General features: G+C 41.0%; 1 protein-coding gene across 2 annotated transcripts in view; it reads left to right on the top strand.

Moving 5' to 3' along the window:
- lyn (LYN proto-oncogene, Src family tyrosine kinase) overlaps positions 1–22,930 on the top strand; it is a 91,322-nt gene that overhangs the window by 46,700 nt on the left and 21,692 nt on the right. For both annotated transcript variants that reach the window (XM_080194214.1, XM_080194213.1), the window contains exons 5-9: positions 1,273–1,371; positions 1,459–1,562; positions 3,490–3,639; positions 6,201–6,353; positions 20,713–20,895. In XM_080194214.1, coding sequence (XP_080050340.1) covers positions 1,273–1,371; positions 1,459–1,562; positions 3,490–3,639; positions 6,201–6,353; positions 20,713–20,895 — 689 coding nt within the window. The remainder of the gene's footprint in view (positions 1–1,272; positions 1,372–1,458; positions 1,563–3,489; positions 3,640–6,200; positions 6,354–20,712; positions 20,896–22,930) is intronic.

Here is a 22,930-nt window from a genome sequence, read left to right as displayed (position 1 = left end):
CTCTCGCGAGCAATTGGGCAATGCTCGCCTATGTGGTGTGTGTTTGGATAGTTTAAGCTAAAAATACAAGCAAATGGAAATGTTTTCTGTTGTAGGTTTCAAATTATCATGTGAGGTTGTCAGTTCATCAGTTGCCTCACTTGTTCCAGTGTTGTAATGTGTGTTTGCACATACGCACATTTTATTTCCTGAGATGTCTGAAACATCCTGAAACATTGTTCCTTCAGACGCCTATTGACTTGGGCAGACATTACTGCATGATGAGGCATTTTGCTGGTCATCTGAATTCTGTGCTGAATCATGCCCTTTGCTAGGCAGTGTAAGCATCTTCCTCTTATCAGGGATAAATTTTAGATATTGCATCTTTTCTAAATATCATTTATAAAAATTAAATTTTAACCACATTGAAGGCTATCGATTCACCAAGTATTGAAAAGTTACTCAACTGAGCAGAGATTTGATAGAAATTAATCCATCCCAAGAAAGGTTTCCAGAAAGACTAAAATTAATGTTTGCACTGATTATTCAAGACTGACACCAACCATTCATTTGTTTGAAATGTAAGCTGAATGATGGAGCATTGGGAAGCGGATGTTAGCATTTTCATCCAGAAATGGATATCTAGAATATTTCCTTGCTGACAAGAAAGAAATAGAACAGTAGGCTCTGCATTCCTCCTGGTCACTGTTAGATTTCTATTCCAATTATGTCTAGAATCATACAGTGCAGAAGGAGACCATTCAGCCCATTGTGCCTGCACAGCCAACAATCCCACCCAGGTCCTATCCCTCTAACTCCATGTATTTATCCCTGACACCATGGTACAATTTAGCATGACTGATCAATCTTACCTGTACATCTTTGGACTGTGGGAGGAAACCACACTAACACTGGGAGAACATGCAAACTCCATACAGGCAGTCACCCGAGGCTGTGATTGAACTTAGGTCCCTGGCACTGTGAAGCAGCAGTGCTAACCACTCAGTCACCATGCCACCAGTGACTTTTAACCCGCAGCACTGAAATGATGTTGTTATCACTCAGATGGTTTTATCCCAACAAACTGCAAATAACGGTTTTGTCAAAGCAAAATAATTGAGGGATGATCGTCAGATGCACCTTCAAAGGACCTAGACTTTCTAATGCTAGTATTGATGGCAATCTATTCATTTTAAATAGGTCATCAGTTGTCACCTGGATTTTCTACCTACAGAATGTGAATTGTATTATCTCTTCAAACTGCTCTTTAAATGTAGTATTTTTATCTTACAGACATGGTGAATGGTGGAAAGCCAAGTCACTTGTCACTAGAAGAGAGGGATATATTCCCAGCAATTATGTGGCAAAAATCAACACACTGGAAACTGAGGAGTATGTTGCTACTATTTTTATACTTCAAATAATTTTGATTTTTGCTTCATATATGTAAACTAAACACAAACTTTTAATATTTTTGAGGTGGTTCTTTAAAGATATCAGTCGCAAAGATTCAGAGAGACATCTGTTATCACCTGGAAATAAAGTTGGTGCTTTCCTCATTAGGGAGAGCGAAACATCAAAAGGTATGACTTTATAATTGCTACCCTCATTTTTTTTTATATCTGATTTGACTACTGTATTATGGTCTGATTATTTAGACGTGTTCTGTTCTGCTGAAGTCCTCATTGACATCTGTTTTAAGTGTGGGGTTGTGCTTTCCCCAAATTTTAACAAATCCGCCCTTGGTTCTAAACTAAAAGAAATCGTTAGATTACTGATACGAACTGGGAAAAAAAATTAAACTGCATGTCAAACTGCCAATTTAGCACGAGGGTTGAATATTTTTCCAAATTGTTTTTTTGAGGTGGGTGTCTAGAATGCTGAGAAAAAAGTCTTTTATATTGGGCATCCAAGATTATTATGAAACATTTCCAGATTATGGGTTAAGAAGATTGTCTGTTCCACTCCCAACATTGTGCATTAATTCCATCCTTTGATCATTATTCATGGCGCTCTTTGGAAATACTGTATTCCCCACAGCAGCTGTCCTAGTTGTAGTTACTAGATGTAATGGACAATATTTAATGGGGGCTTGGAGTCACAACTGTCCACTGGAGAGCAAATGAGTATCTTTCATTGCCTCTTTTCCTTGGGTGGATGTAGCTGTTACTAGGGGGCATAACTTTAAGGTTCATGGTGGGAGATATAGGAGGGATGTCCGAGGTAGATTCTTCACTCAGAGCGGTTGGAGTGTGGAATGCACTGTCTGCTGTGATTTGTGGAGTCAGACACTTTAGGAACTTTCAAGCGGTTATTGGATAGGCACGTGGAACACACCAGAATGATAGGGAGTGGGATAGCTTGATCTTAGGTTTGGACATAACTCGGCACAACATTGAGGGTTGAAGGGTCTGTACTGTTCTATGTTCTTTTCAGGAAGGCCAGCCAAATTGAGTGCATTTAACTGCACAACAGTGGGCCTTCCCTAGGATCAAGGACCCCAGGGTCAGAAATCCCACTCATTGGAAGTTGCAGCCATGTATAAGCCAACAACTGTTAATTTTGCAGCAGCACCAAAAGGATGGTAGTGACTGCGGTGGTACTGCATGTAACAAAGGCCTAGGATCACCCACAGATCCAGTCACAAGTGCATGATGGTAGGAGGGGGTTGGTGAAGTGAAGGCTTTTGGGGGAATGGGGTCAGCAGCAAGAGCAGGGGCATAGCTCTTTGCATGCACCCCCCTGCCCTTCCTCCTCCTCCTCCATCCCAATTCCTGATGCCAGGTCTTTTGATCCTGCATTTAGTGCCTTTCGGCACAACTTCTTACAGCTACAGAAATCAACGTTGGGCCACATATGGAGTGCTGTGTACAATACTGGACATCTTGGAAAGCATATATTGACTTTGGAAGGGGTGCAATGCAGATTCATTAGAACATTAGCAGGATTCCAAAGGTTACGTTATGAAGCAAGATTATATAAACTGGGCCTCTGTTTCCTGGTATGATTAATGTTGAGAAGGATTGATAGAACTTTTCAGGATTTTGAAAATATATTAAAGTCGTTGGAAACTTTTTTCTTCTGGTGCGGGAATCTGGAGCAAGGGCACATAACCTTAAAATCAATTCACAAGTAGGCGATCCAGGAGAGAAAGTAGACACTCTTCTCACAGTGGTGTGGACCTACACTCAAAAATCAATAGCTTTTAGCTGAATTATTCATGTTAAAGTTGTGTTTGTGTTTTTGCTAGCCAAGGCATTATGGAATTTGGAGCCAGATGGGCAGTTAGGTAACCAACGGCAATGACTTCACTGGATAGAGGGGTTAAATGACCACCTCCTGCTCTATGTACTAATTGGTTATTTTGGCCCATTTTGCCCCAGTTAATATAATTGAACCCTCTATAATATAAGAAAATTAAGAAAACATGTTTTAATTTTGACTAAAGTTATGCTATTAATTAAAAAATCAAACCAAAAGTTTACTTTTAAACCCTATTCTGTTTCTTAGGTAGCTACTCGCTGTCGATGAGAGATTCTGATCCTCAGATGGGTGATGTGGTTAAACACTATAAGATTCGATGTTTGGACAGTGGAGGCTTTTACATTTCTCCTAGAATTACATTTGTTGACCTAAATGAGCTAATTAAACATTACCAAAGTAAGTACTTGCATTTTATATGATATATCTGAAATGTGGCTTGATACATAGGAGTGCATTTTCACCCTAGAGGTGGGTAACGGGAGTCGGGAAATTTCCTGGCTCGGAGCTTGCCGTAGGAAATAGTGCTTGCAAAAGTGAGATTTTCATTCTGGGGAGTGGGAGGGTCAGGCTGGAGTCAGCTTGCTGACACCCGAAGCAGTTCAGAGGTGACCAACATAGCCAATCAACCTAACCTGCGTATCTTTGGACTGTGGGAGGAAACCAGAACATCTAAAGGAAACCCACACGGTAGCAGGGAGAATGTGCAAACGCTGGACAGACAGTCGCTTAAGGCTCGAATTGAACCTGGGTCCCTGGCACTGTGAGGCAGCAGTGGTAATCACTGTGCTACCGTTACTTACTTGTATTGAAATTATAAGTGAATGATGTCTTTGATTTTTGCTGTAAATAGCAAAGAGGAGTTTCATATAGAACATAGAACACTACAGCACAAACAGGCCCTTCGGCCCACGAGTTGCGCCGAACACATCAACGCCTACCAATCTATAGACCTATCTATAACCCCCAATCCCATTAAACCCCATATACTCATCCAGAAGTCTTTTAAAATACCCCAGCGAGTTCGCCTCCACCACCGCTGATGGCAGCCGATTCCATTCACTCACCACCCTGTGAGTGAAAAACTTACCCCTAACATCACTTCTGTACTTTCCTCCCCGCACCTTAAATCTGTGTCCTCTCGTAGCGACCATTTCAACCCAGGGAAATAGCCTCTGAGAATCCACCCTATCTATTCCTCTCAACATTTTATAAACTTCTATCAGGTCGCCTCTCCACCTTCGTCTCTCCAGGGAAAAGAGTCCCAGCTCCCTCAACCTAACTTCATAAGGCATGCCTCCCAGTCCAGGCAACATCCTTGTAAATCTCCTCTGTACCCTTTCAATAGCTTCTACGTCTTTCCTATAGTGAGGCGATCTATATTCAGAAAGATGAATAAATTTTGTTCAACTAGGGATCCTTGTTGGAACCATGTAACTGCAATCTACCCTGACCAACCAGCACTCCGCAGATAGTTTTTAGTCATCCTTCTGGAGTCACCTGAAAAATTTGTGTTTTATATGATCAACAAGCTGTTACAGGAGATGAGTAAGGTGGATCCTATTCTGGGGTTAATTACACATAGCTTGTGTGTGATCATTTAGTCATCTTCAGTTCTTTTAACTCTTTTTAAAAAAAAAGCCCAAGCTGACACAGCAACAATGGTAGGGATCTGTGTTGTGGGAATTTCCCATCAAGTTTCAAGACCAATTTGAGCTGAATCAACCATTTTTCAGGTTTTCATGCACTAAATTGTAAACTAATGGAATTGGATGAAGGCTTTTTATTCCAATATAGCTACTTCTTGCCTGATAAAAAGAAGCATCATAAAGTTTGATCTGTTTGGATAGATTTAAAAGGAAAGGCTTTGGGTCAGGACACTGGCTCTCTGTGGTTGGAGCAGTCTGATTTTTGCCTGAATTAGCCATCAAATTAAAATACCACCCCCAAGCCCCTCCCGACATCCAGCTTCACCAAAATGGCTTTGGGATGGGATGCTGCCACCAAACAGGCACACCATCTAGCAGGGTGAAATTGTGTGCCTAGTCATCCTTCATTCCACCAGCCAATGAAAACCCTGCCCAGGTTCAGTCTGTAGCTGACCTTCAGTTTCAGATCTTGGAGGTAATTTCACTCTTTTTTTCAAATACATTGGCCAGAATTCTGTGGCAGTTTGCTGGTGGTGGATTCTCCGGTCATGTTGGCAGTACACCCTGGTCCTGATTTAAAGAACCACCTCGATGCTGGGAGTCTTCGTCTCTATAACATTAAGCCCTCGAGCCCTCAGCATTCACACCATTCACCCCCTACACACTTGCCATGCCCCACCCATTTCAAACTGTGCCCCTAATTCATCCACCTCGATGGACCAAAAGATTTGAAACCAGCTATTACTTCCCTTCCCAAGAAAAACATGGTTTGCTGTGACCAATTCTGAAAACTGAATGATGTATATAAATATATCAACAAACTCATTGTGTAGGGACCTACAAATAATGCAGAAGCAGAACTTGCAATAACTGAACAAAGAACTTAGAGCACCTTTTAATGTAGTGAAACATTTTGTGATGCATTATTAAACAAAAATATGACACTTGAGGCAAATAAGAAAATATTAGGTCAGATGTCAGAGGAAAGTTGAAAGGAACGTTTTGAAAGAGAAAAGCAAGGTAGAGGTGGAGATTAGGGAATTCCAAATCTGAAACCCTAGTCAGCTGAAAGCATGGCCACAAATGGTGGTGATGCATAAGGGGCTGGAACTGGAGGAGCGTGGATATTTTGGAGGTTTATAGGGCTGGAGGAGATTAAAGATGTACCAATATGTAAGATTCTAGGAAATGAAAATAATTACTTATTGCAATGCATTCTATAATGAACTAACCTGCAAAATAATTTTAATGTTCAAGAAGGTGGATCGATTGTGCATAGTATTTCAGCTTAAACTCTGTTTGAATCAACAGGACAGGCTGATGGCCTGTGCCGAAAGCTTGGATCTCCCTGTCTTAGTCCCAAACCACAAAAACCATGGGATAAAGATGCATGGGAAATTCCACGAGACTCTGTGAAACTGGTGAAGAAGCTTGGAGCTGGACAGTTTGGAGAAGTATGGATGGGTAAGTGACTGGAGATTACTTGGTCGATTTTATAAATATATACGGAATACAGCCATATCCAACTGAAATTTATATACAACGTGGTGCCAAGAAATAAGATGGACAATAATATTCTACTATTTGCAGTCCAGAGTCAGAAAATGATCTTATTAAAAGCCAAGTCATCTTTGAAAGGAAATTTGTTTGGGTGAGGGGTTATGTTGGTATGTTGGAAACTTGTACCCTGTCATGATTCAGTGTGAAATGATGGGTCTTAGCACAATTTGCAGTATTCTGTTGTGCGGTTGCAAATCCTTTTTGTTCAATTACTTTATCCTGAAGATGGATTCTCTAAAAGAATACGATCCTTACTTGAAACTCTTTTGGAATTAAAATCCCACTAATCATTACTGCCTAGAGGATTAGATGATCATAGCTTGTTCCTCCCGTCTGATTTTTTTTTATTGGCGTATTTAAGTTATAAAGCCACTGTCTTTAGTGTCCTCATATGTAATTTTTGGTATTGCTTTTAAAATGAAATGAACACCAATATTATTTCTCTGGGGAGTTCCCATTAGTCCACCATGGCTTGAGTCACTAGTTTTATGTACAGTTTCCCTGTACATATTTCCGCTAGAAGGCAACTGCAAAGATTCTGTCTGTTTGCCGGTATGGGTACCGTCTGGAATGGCTTGTGGTTGTACAATACTCCAGATTGGGGACACAGAAAGCAATACTCTACCTTATCTCTTAGCATACTGGGGTATTACCATTGACCCGACACTGAATTGGTGCCCCAATTTCTGAGGAGCCGGTCTTAATACCGTCTCTCGGCCCCGCACATCCCCCTCATGATGTGAATCATCCCAAACTCCCAAATCTTTCTGAAGTGTGGGTGAATTGTGTGGGAATCTTCTTCCTAAGCTCAAAAAAATCACAAGTGTGGGTGAATTGCAACTTGCATTGCGCCAACCTACTCGGTGGAATTCCCACTGCTTTTCCTACTGAAATTGACACTTAGCATAAAATTTGCAGCCCTAAGTTGTATTGGCACAATATTTGTTTGAATCAACTGCTTTGTGTAAACGTTGCTTTGCTGTGTTTTAAGTCAATGGATTAATGAGATATCAGTGAACAAGCGACATGACCTTTAATGGGAATCAAACGGGCAATATTATAATATTGCATAAAAACTCATGGAAATATTTCAGCCTCCTCGGGGGAAAAAGATACGACTCTGATTTACACCTCTCCCCAGCAGCATGTTTTGCGGAGGTGCTTGCCATTAGTGCCGGTGGAGTCTTATGGACCTGCTGATATCTACGCCATTTTGTGTGGCTTACCCATCCTGTTGTGACAGGTTGCCTTCAGTGGGACTGGAAGATCCATCCCTCTGTCCCATTGTATTATTGAAATTATTAAAACCTTCCATTTCATGAGGCAGCATAGTGATCATCATCAGGGTACAGCAGTTTTGCATAAATCAAAGCTGTTTGAAGTCTCTTGCAGCCATTACAAGTGTTGGGGAAATAGATTTTTCCTGTCTTATCCACTGCCCTTTCACTATATACAATGCTCAGTCTCTGGGTCAAAGAAAGGTAGTTAAAAGTGCTGGTGAGCTGTGCACTAGTTGTTGAATGTGTGATGAACAGAAGTAGAGCCTTGTAATATCCTAGGTAATAATGCAGCTATAACCTGAATGCTAAATGCTGACACTTGACAGTATGTGAAATTGCCAAGTGAAAATAATAAACTGGTTTTCATATTCATATTTCATATTCACAAAGGTAACGGTGAAACTACTATTTGGTATTCATTTCTTTCAATTCAGATTTAAAATCCAAAGGGTAGATGAGCCACATATTTCAAAAAAAAATTGACTGAGGTAAATACTGCACATCCCATTAAAGTGGATTATGGATGGAACCAGCTAGACATTTTGCACATAAGTTTGATGTGCTGCTAACTTAACATATTAATTCAGCATTTAGCGGTATAAACCATACATTCTTTCATTTTATCTTTTGTTCTTGTGTGTTTTATTACTGGCATGAAATCATTCACAATATGAAATGTAGATTTCAATGCTTTTCACACTTGTTGAATTGTTTAACCTCTTTTATGTAGTAAAGGAATTGATATCAATTCCAGGAAGCTTGTAGTTCTTCAGATGTAAAATATTCAGGGTGGTCTGAAGTGCAAGATGTTTCCTCTAATTTATACAGCTAGGTTGACGTGTAAATGGGGTGAAGCTCTTCCTTTTGTCATTGTTGTTACAACGGGCACCATGAGTAAAGCAGCAGTGCACGTTTCCCCTCTCACTGCCTCTGTCAACTATTCCTTTGCGTTGTAAAGTTCCTCGCTGTGACTCTCAGGGCACAGAAAAATCAACAGTTTCTGATGGTTTAGACCTGGAGTCTTAAGTTACAAAATACACAAACGTGTCCATTTTATACTGTGCAGTTTAAGACCAGTTGGGACAAACTGCAATTTATAAATGGCTTTGATGTCACAGAAACTTTGATTAACGTTCTTTTACACAGAGGTTGAGTAAAGAATCTGCTTGAGGACTGGAATTTATCTGTTATATAACTAATATAGTGCAAAAGGATTCCATTCAGCCCATCGAGCCTGCACCAATAACAATCCCACCCGGGCCCTATCCCTGTAATTTCATGTAATTACACTGCTACGCCCCCTGACACTTGAGGACAATTTTTAGCATAGCCAATCAACCTAACCAAAAACTTTTGAACTGTGCGAGGAAACCAGAGCACCTGGAGGAAACCCATGCAGACGTGGGGAGAATGTGCAAACTCCATATAGACAGTCACCCGAGGCTGAAATTGAATCTGGGTCCCTGGCACTGAGAGGCAGCAGTGCTAATCACTGTGCCACTATCACTAATTTGTTTTGAAATTATAAACAAATTGTGTTCGATTTTTGCTTTAAGTAGCAAAGAGAGGAGTTTCCTGTAGATAATAAATTTTGTACAACTTGGTTTTTTGTTGGAACCATGTAACTGCAATCTACCCTGACCAACAGCACTCCACAGATACTAGTGTTAGTTATTAATCTTCCTTCTGGGGTCACTGAGAAATTTGTGTTTTTTTTAGATTAACAAGCTGTTATAGCAAATGAATAAGGTGGATCCTATTTTGGGGTAAATTACACATAGCTTGCGTGTGATCATTTAGTCAACTTCAGTTCTTTTAACTCTTTTTAAAAAAAATAGCCCAAGCTGACACAGCAACAATGGTAGCGATCTGTGTTGTGGGAATTTCCCATCGAGTTTCAAGACAAATTTGAGCTGAATCAACCATTTTTCAGGGTTTTATGCACCAAATTGTAAACTAATTGAATCTGATGAAGACTTTTTATTCCAATGTAGCCATTTTTTTGCCTGATTTTAAAAATAAGCATCATAAAGTTTGATCTGTTTGGATAGATTTAAAAGGCAAAGCTTTGGGTCAGGACCCCAGCTCTGTGTGGTTGGAGCAGTCTGATTTTTGCCTGAATTAGCCATTGAATTAAAATAGTGTCCACCCGCCGCCAACCACACCCCCCCCCCCCACCCCACCTCAGATATCCAGCTTCATCAAAATGGCTTTGGGTCAGGATGCTGCCACCAAACAGGCACACCATCTAGCAGGGTGAAATTGTGTGCCTAGTCATCCTCCTTTCCACCAGCCAATGAAAACCCTGCCCAGGTTCAGTCTGTGGCTGACCTTCAGTTTCAGAACTCAGGTAATTTCACTCTTTTCAGATACATTGGCCAGAATCCTGTGGTTGTTTGCTGGTGGTGGATTCTCCGGTCGTGTTGGCAGTACACCCCTGCCCCTGGTTTCCTGGCTCCATGGGGTGGTTAGAGTGGGAAATCCCATTGACAGCGGTGGGGCCAGAGACCCTGCTGTTAACAATCAGCACGCCACCTCTCACTGCTGAGAAACCCACTGATGGGAAACTGGGGAAATTCAGGCTTTTCAAGAGATGTTGAGTACTCCTTTCCAGAACTTTTTTTCTAATCGATTGAATGGTGAAGTTCCAGATTGTTTGGCAATAAGAAGTTCCTGGTGCAGAATGAGAACGATGGTCCCATTAAAATTCAGATGGAATATATTCTACACACTTGGAGCTGAAGGCTTTATCATTTAACATTTGTAAAAAAAAATCAAACAATTGTCATAATGGCACAGAAGGACATTTGGCTCACTAACACTTGCTGAGGAATCCAGTCCATCCCATTTCCTGCTCTATCTCTCTAGCCGGCAGTTTATTTTCCTCAACTGCACATCCAATTTCCTGTTAAAATCATCATCTCCATTTCCATCAAGCAGCAAATTCTACATCATTACCTCTTGCTGGGTTTTCTTTTGAAAGAAGAGTTCTTCCTTACATTCAGCCCAGCCCCTACTTCCCTTGTCCAAAATCATAAATTTGTGTTCCCTACTCCTTGTGCCATCCACTAATAGCAACAGCTTTTCTTTGTCTGCTTTATCTAAACCTGTCTTAATCTTACACAGCACTGTCAAATCTTGACTTCATCACCTCCTCTTCAGAGAGGACAACCCCAGCTTCTCCTGTCTAACCTTGGAATTAAAATCTCTCATTCCTGGAACCATTCTGGTAATTCTCCTCTGCATCCTCTCAAAGATCCTCACATTCTTTCTTTACTTTGGTGGCCAGAACTGATGTAATACTCTTTGGCATAATGTTTGCTTGAGTTTTGAAAATGGATGTGATTCCAGCTGCTGGAAGAACTGGCAGATGGAATACAATGTGGAAAAGTATGAGGTTACACACTTTGGAAGGAGGAATGGAGGCATAGACTATTTTCTAAATGGGGAAAATGCTGAGGAAATCAGAAACAAAGGGACTTGGGAGCCCTTGTTCAAAATTCTCAAGGTTAACGTGTTGGTTCAGTCAGCAGTTAAGAAGGCATATGCAATATCAGCATTCAGATCGAGAGGGCTAGAATAGAAGAGCAGGGATGCACTGGTCACACCCCATTGAAGTACAGTGAGCAGTTTTGGGCCCCATATATATCTAAGGAAGGATGTACTGGCCTTGGAAAGGGTCCAGAGAAGTTTTACAAGAATGATCCCTAGAATGAAGAGCTTGTTGTATGAGGAACGGTTGAAGACTCTGGATCTATACTCATTGGAGTTTAGAATGATGAGGGGGGATCTTATTGAAACTTATAGGATACTGAGAGACCTGGATAGAGTGGACATGGAGAGGCTGTTTCCACAAGTAGGAAAAACTAGAACCAGAGTGTACAATCTCAGGCTGAAGGATTGATCCTTTAAAACAGATGTGAAGGAATTTCTTCAGCCAGAGAGTGGTGAATCTGTGGAACTCTGCAGAAGGCTTGGAGGCCAGGTCATTGAGTGTCTTTAAGACAAAGATGACAGGTTCTTGATATGGGGAAAAGGCAGAAGAATGCGGATGAGAAAAATATCAGCCATGACTGAATGGTAGAGCTGGCTTGATGGGCTGAATGGCCTAATTCTGCTCCAATGTCTTCTGGCCTTATGCTGCTTAATTTAGGTGGAGAATGTCTGGCAGCAGATGTGATCCCTTCCTTTAGTGGCAAGACATTGTACGAGTAGCATGGTTGAGGGGGGACCAGGAGTGGGGACTGAGAGCTGATTCATGTTTTTCTTGTTAGCAATTGTTGGCCTTGTCCACAAAATACTTGGCTTGTAAGACTGCTTATTCTTCTAATAAGGTAGATGTGAGTGGATAGAATTTGCCATGTCTACGCAAATCAAAACGAAGAAAAAAAAGTTTCAATTTGGTACGTAAATTGAGCTTCTGCCTTTAGAGCAGTCTGAAGGCTGAAGTTGTTGTTCCCTGTTTGAGATACTGTAGGAGCAGATTGTAAAGGTGCTATAAACTCTACTGGAATCTCACTTCAAATTGCTATCTCTTTTGCTTACAGAGCAATTAACTTGTAGTATCTTGTGCACAATATGCAATTAATTTTATTGAAATGTGTAGAATTCATTTTTTTTTTTCCTCTGCTCCATCCCTTCCTGGCCTGACCCATTCCAGAAAGTTGGGGATTTTTGAACAGCATGAGATGATAAAATACTGTACAATGTCAATTTCCATAAATTTAGATCAATTTTTTTAATAAGCAGCCATGAATTCCATTTGTTTCTAAAGTGGCTCCAGGAGCAGAAAGCTCTTGACTTCCGGTTGGCTGGCAAAACAAACATATCTCTGGAACAAAAACAAGAAAATGTTGGAAAACTCAGTAGGTCTGGCATCTGTAGCGAGAGAAAATAGATTTAACTTTGAGTCTTTCTCTCTTAGAAGCTAAAGAGAAATGTGATGGATTATACACAGTATAAAAAGGAGTGTAATAGCTGGAGCAGAGTAGAAGGTCAGTAATTAGTGGGAGCTAGGAGAGATTGCAACAAAGATATATTGGTCATGAGACGTGCATGCAATGGATCATACTTGACACAATGGCAGATCAACTAAGTGACCTACAAACCACAAAATTGAATTCTAAATATCAAAGATTACAATGAAGGTATAAATTAATTCTCCCCCACTTTGTGTTGTAAATGACTCAATAGCTAAGTATGGAGAAAATCTGGGGAGAAGAGTATGCGGGGAATGCCATTTCTTTAATGCCCTTTTGTTTAATCATTTTGGACAATAATTTAAAAGCTTGTTATTATTGGCCTCTGAATCTTGCTGCTTAGCAATAAGGCTCATTTTCATGAGGTGAAGTGTAGCCCTCTTTAGAAGAAAAGTGTATTGCCATCTGTGAAATTCTTTGTCATGTCCAACTGAAACCCTTCCCCTTTGGAGCATTCCTCACCAGCCCCTCAATCATTGTTATCCAACCATAAGCCCCTTTACAAGATCACAATGCATTCAAGTGAATAGAGCATCAATATTATGTACAAGAACATAACCAAAGATGTAAAAATGTGTGACCAAGACTTCAGGTAGGGTTTTAGCATGCACTGGAATCCATTCACTTGCCCAATAGGTGGCTCATTTTGTTTGGTTTACAGTGAACTTCATAATCCCATGAATGAATAAATCTAAAACATTTTTTATACAATTGGGTGACTGTTCAATACAGACAGTGTATTTGTCTGTTTATTTCTCGTATTTGCATGATGTGACCTCTTTTTGTTTGCATAGATTTTCCTGGCAAATCTTAGACATACTGCTTACCTCTCATAGCTTAGTTTTCCTTGTGTTCATATTACTAAACCATTGAATATTCACAAAGGCTCATTTCCTTTCCACAGTTGCCTATGAGAGATTTGTAAAACTTTTATTCCGTCCAAAAAATCAAATTCAAATTGAATCCAATTAATGGTCCTCTCAAGTGAGACAAACAAGATTTAAGCTGATAAAATGAGGCATTGAAACCCATCTTTGGTTTGATATGAGAATACTTGCACAACTTGTTTCAGTGGTAACTGTTTTTGTTTCCATAGTTTCAGAGGCATATCTCAAGGTGAGGGTGTGTTGTTGGAATGATAATGCATTATCTTTTTAATGAGCCTACATGTAACATAAACCAAGAATCCAAGTACAGTCCATCTTTTGTCTAATCCCAAACAATGAGGAATGCTTTCATGTAATAGGATAACTTTCATTTACATAATTATAACACATGCTGTGATGAGAATGATTCATAACATAATATTTTGATAGTATTTTTTCTTGTACTGTTGGGTTATGATTAGACAGACTGGATTAATCAAAGTGGCAAGGGTAGCCTTGAGGGAGAGATCATTGAATGTATGAGATTGGTTCCACAACATATTGCTCCAAGAAACAATCAGAGTAGGCTATTCTGGATTTGGTGTGTAATGAGCAGTGATTAATTAATGACCTCATAATTTAAGGATTCTTTGGCAACGAGTGATTATAGCATGATGGAATTCCAAATTCAGTACGAGGGCAGGAAACTGGAGTCCCACACTCATTCTGGAGTTAACCAAATTATGTAAGCATGAGGATTTGGCCCTGGTGGACTAGGCAGGAAGGCTGAAAGGGAGGATAGTTGATGAGCAAGAGGAGATGGACAGATCTTGAATCAGTGGTGGGGTTGAAGAGTTGTGGAGAATGGGCAGAAAAGTGGAAATGAGGCTGAGATGAGATCAACCATGATCATTGAACAGCAGAGCAGGCTAGAAGAGCTGAATTGCCTACTCTTACTCCTAGTTCTAATGTTCTTAAATCAAATGATACCTCAATAGCCTGCTTTCACAACATATTTAATGTGATGAAATGGAGCAAAGCAACGAGGAAAAAGTATTGGGAAATTGATTACCAAAAAACTGGGACTGAATTTTCCCAGCCCTGGGATGGTGGGCTTGGAGGCAGGGGATCTGTGGGGAAACTGATCAGCTGCCTGGGGTGGAGCTTTTGAAGACCCTGTTTGGCGGCGATTTTGTATGTCTTGTCAGCATTTTGCAACGAGCAGCGAGGCTCCACCCAAGTGTACAACTTCCCTTTAGCAAGCTTAGGGGGATACTAAAGCCGAAGGCTCCCTGACCCATTAATAGGTCTGCAATCATGGTTGCATCTGAACCAACGGATGGATTTCCCTTTCGTTGTTATGGACCTACCACTCTGGATTGTGTTTATTTTTGCATTGCTGTGCCAACCAAGGAGGACATCTCCATGTTGCAAGACCTTTGCAGTCTCCAGATTGCATCTCGGCAGCAGCATCCTCCCAGTTGGACTGCCTAGGCTCCACAGCTGCCAGCCCCCTGAGTCAACAGCATCAGGGGGTAGAATACTGTGCCAGTATCACTGCTGGCAAGTGCAAGCTTGGGCCCCCATTAAATCCCCAAGCTCAAGTGGAAAATCCAGAGCATAATCACAGAAGTTATTCTGAGGAGGATTTAGAAAGGGTTGGAAAAAGATGAGAATGAAGATAGTCTTTTTTCACCTACCTTGTGCACTTCCATTTGAGTGCCAACTACTAATGATCTCCAATATCTTTTAGCAGCTTTGGTATTTAGGCTAGAATAAATAACACAAATATCTTTCCTTTTGTTACTAATGTATTGGGTTTATCCTGCACTTCCATAGGTTTTTTATTTTGTATGGATTGAATAAATGTATTTCACAATAAATAAAATGAATAACAGTAGTATGATGCAAATATATTAATAATAGAAAATATGCTGCTGATCTCCTAGAAAGTGAAAACTAAATGTTCCCAATCTTTGTTACAAGTGTAAATGTGGTGAATTAACATTTAATACTCGCACTGTTTCCTGCCATAGGGAGTTGTGCCTTGGGTAGAGAAGAATAAGGCTGTGAAGGAATATCTGCCTGTCTGTAGGCTGCATACAAACTCTGGTCTCTAAAATTAATTCAATCATGCAGTAGTTGCTACTGTAGCAGCGATATTGCCTCACCATGTTTTTTTGATGCAGCAATTTTGACCTCCCATGTCAATGCACAAGTGACCATTTCGAAGGATGTGTCAGACAGGAACCCCCGCATCATTAGTGCCAAGCCTCACTGTATACCTAAACAAAAATTTTCCCTGCATTTCTGTTGTACGGCATTTTGATTCTGTCTAATATTCCATTGTTGTTTTTTATGGTTTTATACTCTTCTAGAGTTGCTTGTAATTTGGCTCTGCATCTCCAAATTGTTCTGCTCTCCTATATTATCCAGCTTTCCTACATTGAAAATATAATTTTAAAACAATTAATATTTACTATCTCAAACATTGAATTCCATCTGCCAGGACTTGCCTATCCCATTATTTTATCATGGTTCTCCACTTAATACTCCAAGCTTTTCATTTGCTGCCCTTGCAAAGGGTGACAGTGGTTTGCTCTGCTGCCTCAGTGCCAGGGACCCAGGTGCGATGCCCAGCTTGGGTCAATGTCTGTGTGGAGTCTGCACATTCTCCCCATGTCTGCGTGGGTTTCCTCTGGGTGCTCCGGTTTCTTCCCACAGTCTGAATGGCATGTGGTCAGGTGCATTGGCCTGGCTAAATTCTCCCTCAGTGTACCTGAACAGGCGCTGGAGTGTGGCGACTAGGGAATTTTCACAGCAACTTTATTACAGTGTTAATGTAAGCCTACTTGTGACACAAATAAATAATCTTCAGTAGCATGCAATTGGCAGGAAAGCAACACAAAAGTAACTATTTTTCATGAAGCCTTTGGGTGCAAATTTCAACTTTGAAGAACCTCCTGGGGCATGGCCATTGAAAATAACTTTCCCAAGATTATGCACAGTGCTGCTTCTGGCATGGTCTGTACAGTGCCCCACATTGCACACAACATGTGCTAGAAGCAGCTAGATTGGGCCAACCCTTTGCCACACACTGGCTAATGTAATGCTTAATACCAACTTTGGACTGTGCAGTTTTGTTATAAATTTGGACGTTGCTGAACGAGGATCAGATGTTTAACTCTAAGAGCACTGGTGTTAATTGAAGGGGGCAGGCACTCAACTTGCAGGTGAATTAAATTTGAAGAAATTCTGCTACTGCAACAGTGTTGCTCCATTCTCATGGAGCACAGAGGATTAGATGACTTTTTAACAAAAAGGCTGCAAATGATATAGGAACAGGAATGTGTAGTGCCAGGAGATGGAGCAGAAGCTGCAAAGAAGGGAAAGCTCGGCAAATGCGAAGTTAGAACCAAACTCATTCATGCCTCTTGATGGTAAAAGAAGTTTGTCTGGAGGCCACCCACTGCATCTAGTATTTCCATATGTATGCTGATAGGAGTTCTCCTATATGCTTGCCATCAAGTCTTAATCAGAACTCCGAGTAGAAGGACTGGACTGTGACCACACCTTCTGGGGAATTTGGAGAACTGTATTTTACCCCTGGCCTAGCAGCAAACTACTTGTGCCCATTTTATGCCATCTCTATACCCTCTAAGATACATGTAGTGCCAATCACTGAGCTGGTGGCTGGGAGTGATTGATCACATGATGGTGCTTTATTAAGGTTGTGAAGTTGCTTTTGCCTTGGGCAGCTGTGACTGAGCAACTGAAAATCCTTGGGTGTCTGAAGGCAGGAATTCTGAAGTGGAAGGTTGAAGAGAGGAAACAAGGGTTAGATGGGAGACAAGAGGCCTGTGGTCACACCATCAGCACTTGTCCTTCAGGTCCAATAGCAGGATGAGGGACCTGAATGTTCTCAGCAATGTTGGATGGCACAGGCTCTGCTACAACCAGTCCCACGATGCTGAAAGCCATCTCTGTATGGCTCAGGAGGTAATAGTATTCTTGTCCCTGCCATTCTGCTCTACTGCCTTGAATTTGGTGCAACCTTGCCCTTCAAGGGAGATGACAAAACATTTGTGATGGTGTAACAGTGTTTAAGTAAAGCTGAAAGGTTGCATATATGTGGAGGCAGAGACAAATCGGTGTGAGGTTGCCATCATTAGAATGTATGTAAAGGTGAGATGTGAAAATTCTGCTGTTAGGAGATTATTGGGCTGGGGTGCAGTGAATCATGAGACAGGCTAGTGGAGCTGTTGGTAAGTGTCATGAGAAGATGCAGGCACTGACCTTGGCCATCCACTTAGAGTTGTGGCACTGCAGTCAGCCAGGTCCATTTGTCCAGGTGCCAGGAGATGACTCCCTGGCCACTTGCTCCTGATCTACTCTGAGGCTGGTGTTTGAATGCCACCTTCTCCTGGCAGAACAATATTGTCTTTCCTTCAGTCCACTTCCACTTAAGATCTCCAGCACCAATATTATGATCCTGGAGCCCTGCCTTGTTCTGATGATCCATTTGCCACGTTTGAAATTGAAGCAATAGTATTCAGCAGCAGTTACCTGCAATTCAGTGCTGTTTCCCTTCATGATGGATGGGCAGTCTTTAAAAGCAGAAGGCTGGCTGCACCTTATACCAATGGCACAATGTTACTAGGGTTCCTGTTGAGCACAGAGGCACTTGACACTGTCACAATCCAGTGTTTGTGTGCGTCCACCTTCACTGGAACCAGCAGATTGTAATCCTTTGATTACAATTAAAAGTTTTAGATAGTGTTTGAATTTTTATAACATTCACAGCATTTTAATCATAAATCGACTATTGTGTTTAAAATATTGTCCTCGACCCAACAGTGGAAGTGTGTGAAAAGAACTAAAATAAATTAACAACAGGGAAATAGGTATTCATGCCTCAGTGGAATGCATTCAAGGTTCACAACCAAAATTGCATGTAATATACATATTCAAGAGTAAAGGACGGAGAGAAATTAAACTGAGTATCACTTGAAATTCTGAGCACTACATTGTCACTGTCATAGCTGAGAAGAGGAGGTGCTGGCGTTGGACTGGGCTAAACACAGTAAGAAGTCTCACAACACCAGGTTAAAGTCCAACAGGTTTATTTATAGCAAACGGCACTAGCTTTTGGAACTCCCACCCACCTGACAAAGGAACAGCCAGTTCTGAAAGCTATTGGCATTCGCTACAAATAAATCTGTTGGACTTTAATTTGGTGTTGTGAGACTTCTTACTGTGTATAGCAAAGAAGAGCCAGGGAAGAGGATAAGAGAGCAGAAAAACAGTAGGAAGAACCTATCCATGCCCCTAATTTATATACATCAATTAAATCCTCCCTCAGCATTTTCTGTTCCAAGAAAAATGATACTAGCCTATTCAATCCTTCCTAGCTAAAATTCACCATTCTTAGCAATGTCCTCATAAATCTTTTCCAAACTCTCTCTCTCTCTCCTGTTCTTTCTGCAATGTAGTGACCACTAAATAAAATTTCCTTGTCAATCATTAGGAGTAAATTTAAATTATATCTGTGCAAGAATAAAGCTATAAACAGAAGTTAACATGGTCTTATTCGGACAGGATCTCCCATTCTATTCTCATTGAGATTTCTTGTGGAAGAAACATTCCATGTAAGACGGTAGAAAAACAGATGTCATGGTGTTTGCAGATTTCCAAATAGCCTTTGATAAAGTTCCTTTCGGAAAGGCTGTTATAGAGCTGAAATGGGTGAAGTTTCTGCACAAAGCCTAGATGAGGATAAGGAATTGGCTGAAGGAAGGAAAATGATGTAAAAATGTTGGTGTTCTGAATGGACTTCCATGAGCTTTTGAGGTTGAGGCCTTTACTCTTCCTAATCTATAATAGATGACTTGGATACAGAAATCCAATGCAAATTCTCAAGTTCACTGGTAGTATTTAACTGGGGGGTTGGTTAAAGAAAACTAAACAACTAGGAATCTACAAAAGGAGTTGGATGAAATCGGCAATTGAGCAACTTAAATGCCATGAATTTGTAGGAAAAGGGACTTTACAAGTATATTATAGACTGAAAAAATAACATTGAGGCAGGAAGAGATTTGGATGTGACAGTAAATTTGGCCCAACTTTAATTATTGGAGAGTAGTTGTAGTAATGAACAAAGCAAACAAAAGTGAAAAGGAAACTCTGTCAGATGCGTACCTGTGCACACTGTTTACTCAACATTATTACAATTGCGCAGCTCTTCCTTAATGCTTTCCTCTGGTTTTTTTTGTAACTGTAAAGCTGAAAAAATAAATCTTTTTATTAAGAGTTTCCAGACATTGAGGAGGTTTTGGACTAATCAACCTCCGACAAACTGCTGTGACAAATTCCCCCACAGCAGCAGAGAGATTCAATAACATTCTAGATTAAACAGCTCATATTCATAGATTCGTAGAGTCCCCACAGTGTCAAAGGAGACCACTTGACCCATCAGGTCTGCACCGACTCGCCGACAGCAGGTAAAGGGGAATGTGGAATTCAATACACTGACCAGCCATGATCTTACTGAATAGCAGACCAGGCTCAAGGGCCAAGTGGCCTACTTCCGCTCCAATTTTGTATGTTCGTACAAGAAGCAACCTGAGGTTCCTTCTTTATGTCAAAGGAAAGACTGGGATAACTGTGCTCTACAGCCTTAAAAGGAGCAAAACTAGAAGAATCTTTATTAATCTTTACGAGATAATTCATCATAGACCATGAATATTGAGCATTTAATTTTGAGTATGTCAGTAAATTAGGGAAAAAATGTAAAGGTTAACACGTTTGAAAGGAAAGTTTGATTGTCAGAAATAAACAGCTCAAAAAGACACTGATCGACATCTGGATAAGTGATAAAGGCAAAAACCTAGCACTTGTTCAAGAACCAAGTAACGTAATAGAGAATGAAATACTTTTATCTGGATTTATGAGCTAAATATGTTTGCAATCTCCTCCCTCATCTCTATCACCTACTTACATTGTCTTTACTACAGGAAATTAAAATGTACGTTGAAATTGCAACTCAAAATGGTTGATTCGGAGCTTATAATTGATCAGAGAAATAAATCATTCTTTGTTAATAGCATTGGTCATTATGTTTGTGTTCTATTTTGTTTAGGTTACTATAAAAATACTACAAAAGTAGCTGTGAAAACTTTGAAACCTGGCAGCATGTCTGTGGAAGCCTTCCTTGAAGAAGCCAATCTCATGAAGAAACTATTACATGATCGATTAGTACGGCTCTACGCAGTAGTGACCAAAGGAGATCCAATTTACATTATTGCTGAATTTATGGCCAATGGTCAGTATTAATATTGGAATTACGCTTTTTAGTAGCTCGTGATCCCAAATGTACATAAAAACCTGGGTTATTTAATTGTCCAGCTTTTGAAGCATGTTTACTGTGTAACAATCTTAGCGGATTTAGTAAGTCTCCTGCTTGAGATTTGGAATCTAGGGCTAAACCTTTTAGACCCATTTTACCCTCAACTTTTATATTGCTGTAAAAAAAAAATGAAGCTTTTTGTCTTGAGCTCATTAGGACAATTGACAAAAATGCTAATATCACCTGAAACACACTAAGAGTGCCTATAGCTTGGCAACTGGGCTCTGGTAGAGGCGTTGCCATTGAGAATGCACCAGTTGATGGTGACTGACAGTTGCCAAACATTGTTCAAAATTTACACCAGACAGCTTGCCTCTGATCATAGCAATGTGCTGAGGAGTGAATCAACAAATGGCCATCAGTTATCTTGTTTAGCTGAAACAAGCACAATGTGTGCGCATGTTCTTTGTGCCTGAAAAGAACAGGACCCTGTGTATTGATACATGTAGCTTCCAGTGCACAAATTTGTCACATTGAGCCCAATTGACAATCTTCAGTTGGTTTTTAGCAGTGAGGATTATTTAGCAAATGTCAGATCAAAATCACATCTGTTGTTGGACACTGTTTGAGTTTTGCAAACATGGACAGGTTGGGTACGGTCTGTCCCTTGTCCATTGTGAACAGAGGACATTCTATTTGATACGATTGGCCAGTCTTTGGGACATACAGTCTTGTAGGCAATAAGGTAAATGCTAAACAGACTCTTACTAGCTCCAAGGACAGTAATTGCAAAGTACCTGGTTTGGAGATTCTGGAATAGCTATAATTAATGCTACAGGGCACTCTACCCTGATCTGAGTTATTGTATTTCTATAATGTAGGGGATTCCTATAAATCACACTTGAATTCCAGAAAATATTGGGGGGGGGGGGGGGTGGATTTACCTGCCCATTTGCCACCAGCAGGAAGGTGCCAAGGTTAAAATGGGATTGCTGCTGGGTGGCAAACCTATTGTGAGGTTCCCAGCCTGCCCCACTGGCCCCGATAACGTTCCCATCCGCTATGATTAGCAGGCCTGAAGCTTAATTCAAAAGCCCCCTGCCATTCACTCACCTCCCTCCCCAAAGGGAACTGCACTGGGTGGACTTCTGTGTTGGTAGGACAGGTGTGGATCTGACTTGTTGGACCCTAAGGGAGTCAAGCCCAGTGTCCATGTGCCCCTCTGCCACTGTCATGCTGTAGAGGGAGGGTTTCCCCAAGGGTCCTGGAGATTTGATGGGTTTGGGCTGGGGCAAGGAGTTGACCTCAGCACTCTTCCCTGGAATGAGGCCTCATGGCTGGGTTGTTCCTACTAGCCCTGGAAAATCTAAGCATCACTCTTGACATGGTGATTTCAGGCATGCTCGTGATCAAAGTCTTCACTCTGATCTGTAGGCTGTGAAAACTTTGCAGTGGGCTGGTCACTTTAATCTCCATAACCCCTAGATAAATGGCTGGTTTCCGAATCCCTGCAGCAGGGGTGATTCCTCTTCCTGTTTCAGAAGTTGCAGATGCGAGAAGACCCCTTTCAAGTCCTCCTCTGACTGACAGAAGCGAGTCACTTCTCCAGAGCTGTTCATTCAGCCCTGTTCTTCTAACAGTGTTTAATTCAAGTCTGAGCCTTCATAGAAATGAAAACTCTGCCTGCATGGTGTGAGAGGGGCCCATTATTTTAGTGGTGGTGGTGGGGGCATTGGAGAGGGTGCCTCTTTTTGCTAAGGGAATGAAGATACTCCCCTGGTCAGTGGGGGCTCATCATTTCTTCTGTTGTTGGGGGAGGGGCAGGGGCTCTCCGTGAATGCAAAGACCAATCTCTGAACAGCTGAGCTAGTGGGGGCACTTCGCATAAAACGGTGAAGGTGGGTGAATCCCACCTCACATCTGCTGCTAACACCACTTTCCCCCAGGTATTTGGAGCGTTTTGTGTAAGTCGCACCCATAATTTCAGGATTCGCTTTTAAACCATCATAAT

Source organism: Carcharhinus amblyrhynchos, chromosome 8 (genome assembly GCF_965287045.1).
Source record: "Carcharhinus amblyrhynchos chromosome 8, sCarAmb.v2.hapA, whole genome shotgun sequence".
NCBI classification, from domain to species: domain Eukaryota; kingdom Metazoa; phylum Chordata; class Chondrichthyes; order Carcharhiniformes; family Carcharhinidae; genus Carcharhinus; species Carcharhinus amblyrhynchos.
The sequence above is the reverse complement of the archived record's forward strand: the minus strand, read 5'-3'. Positions and strand labels throughout refer to the sequence as shown.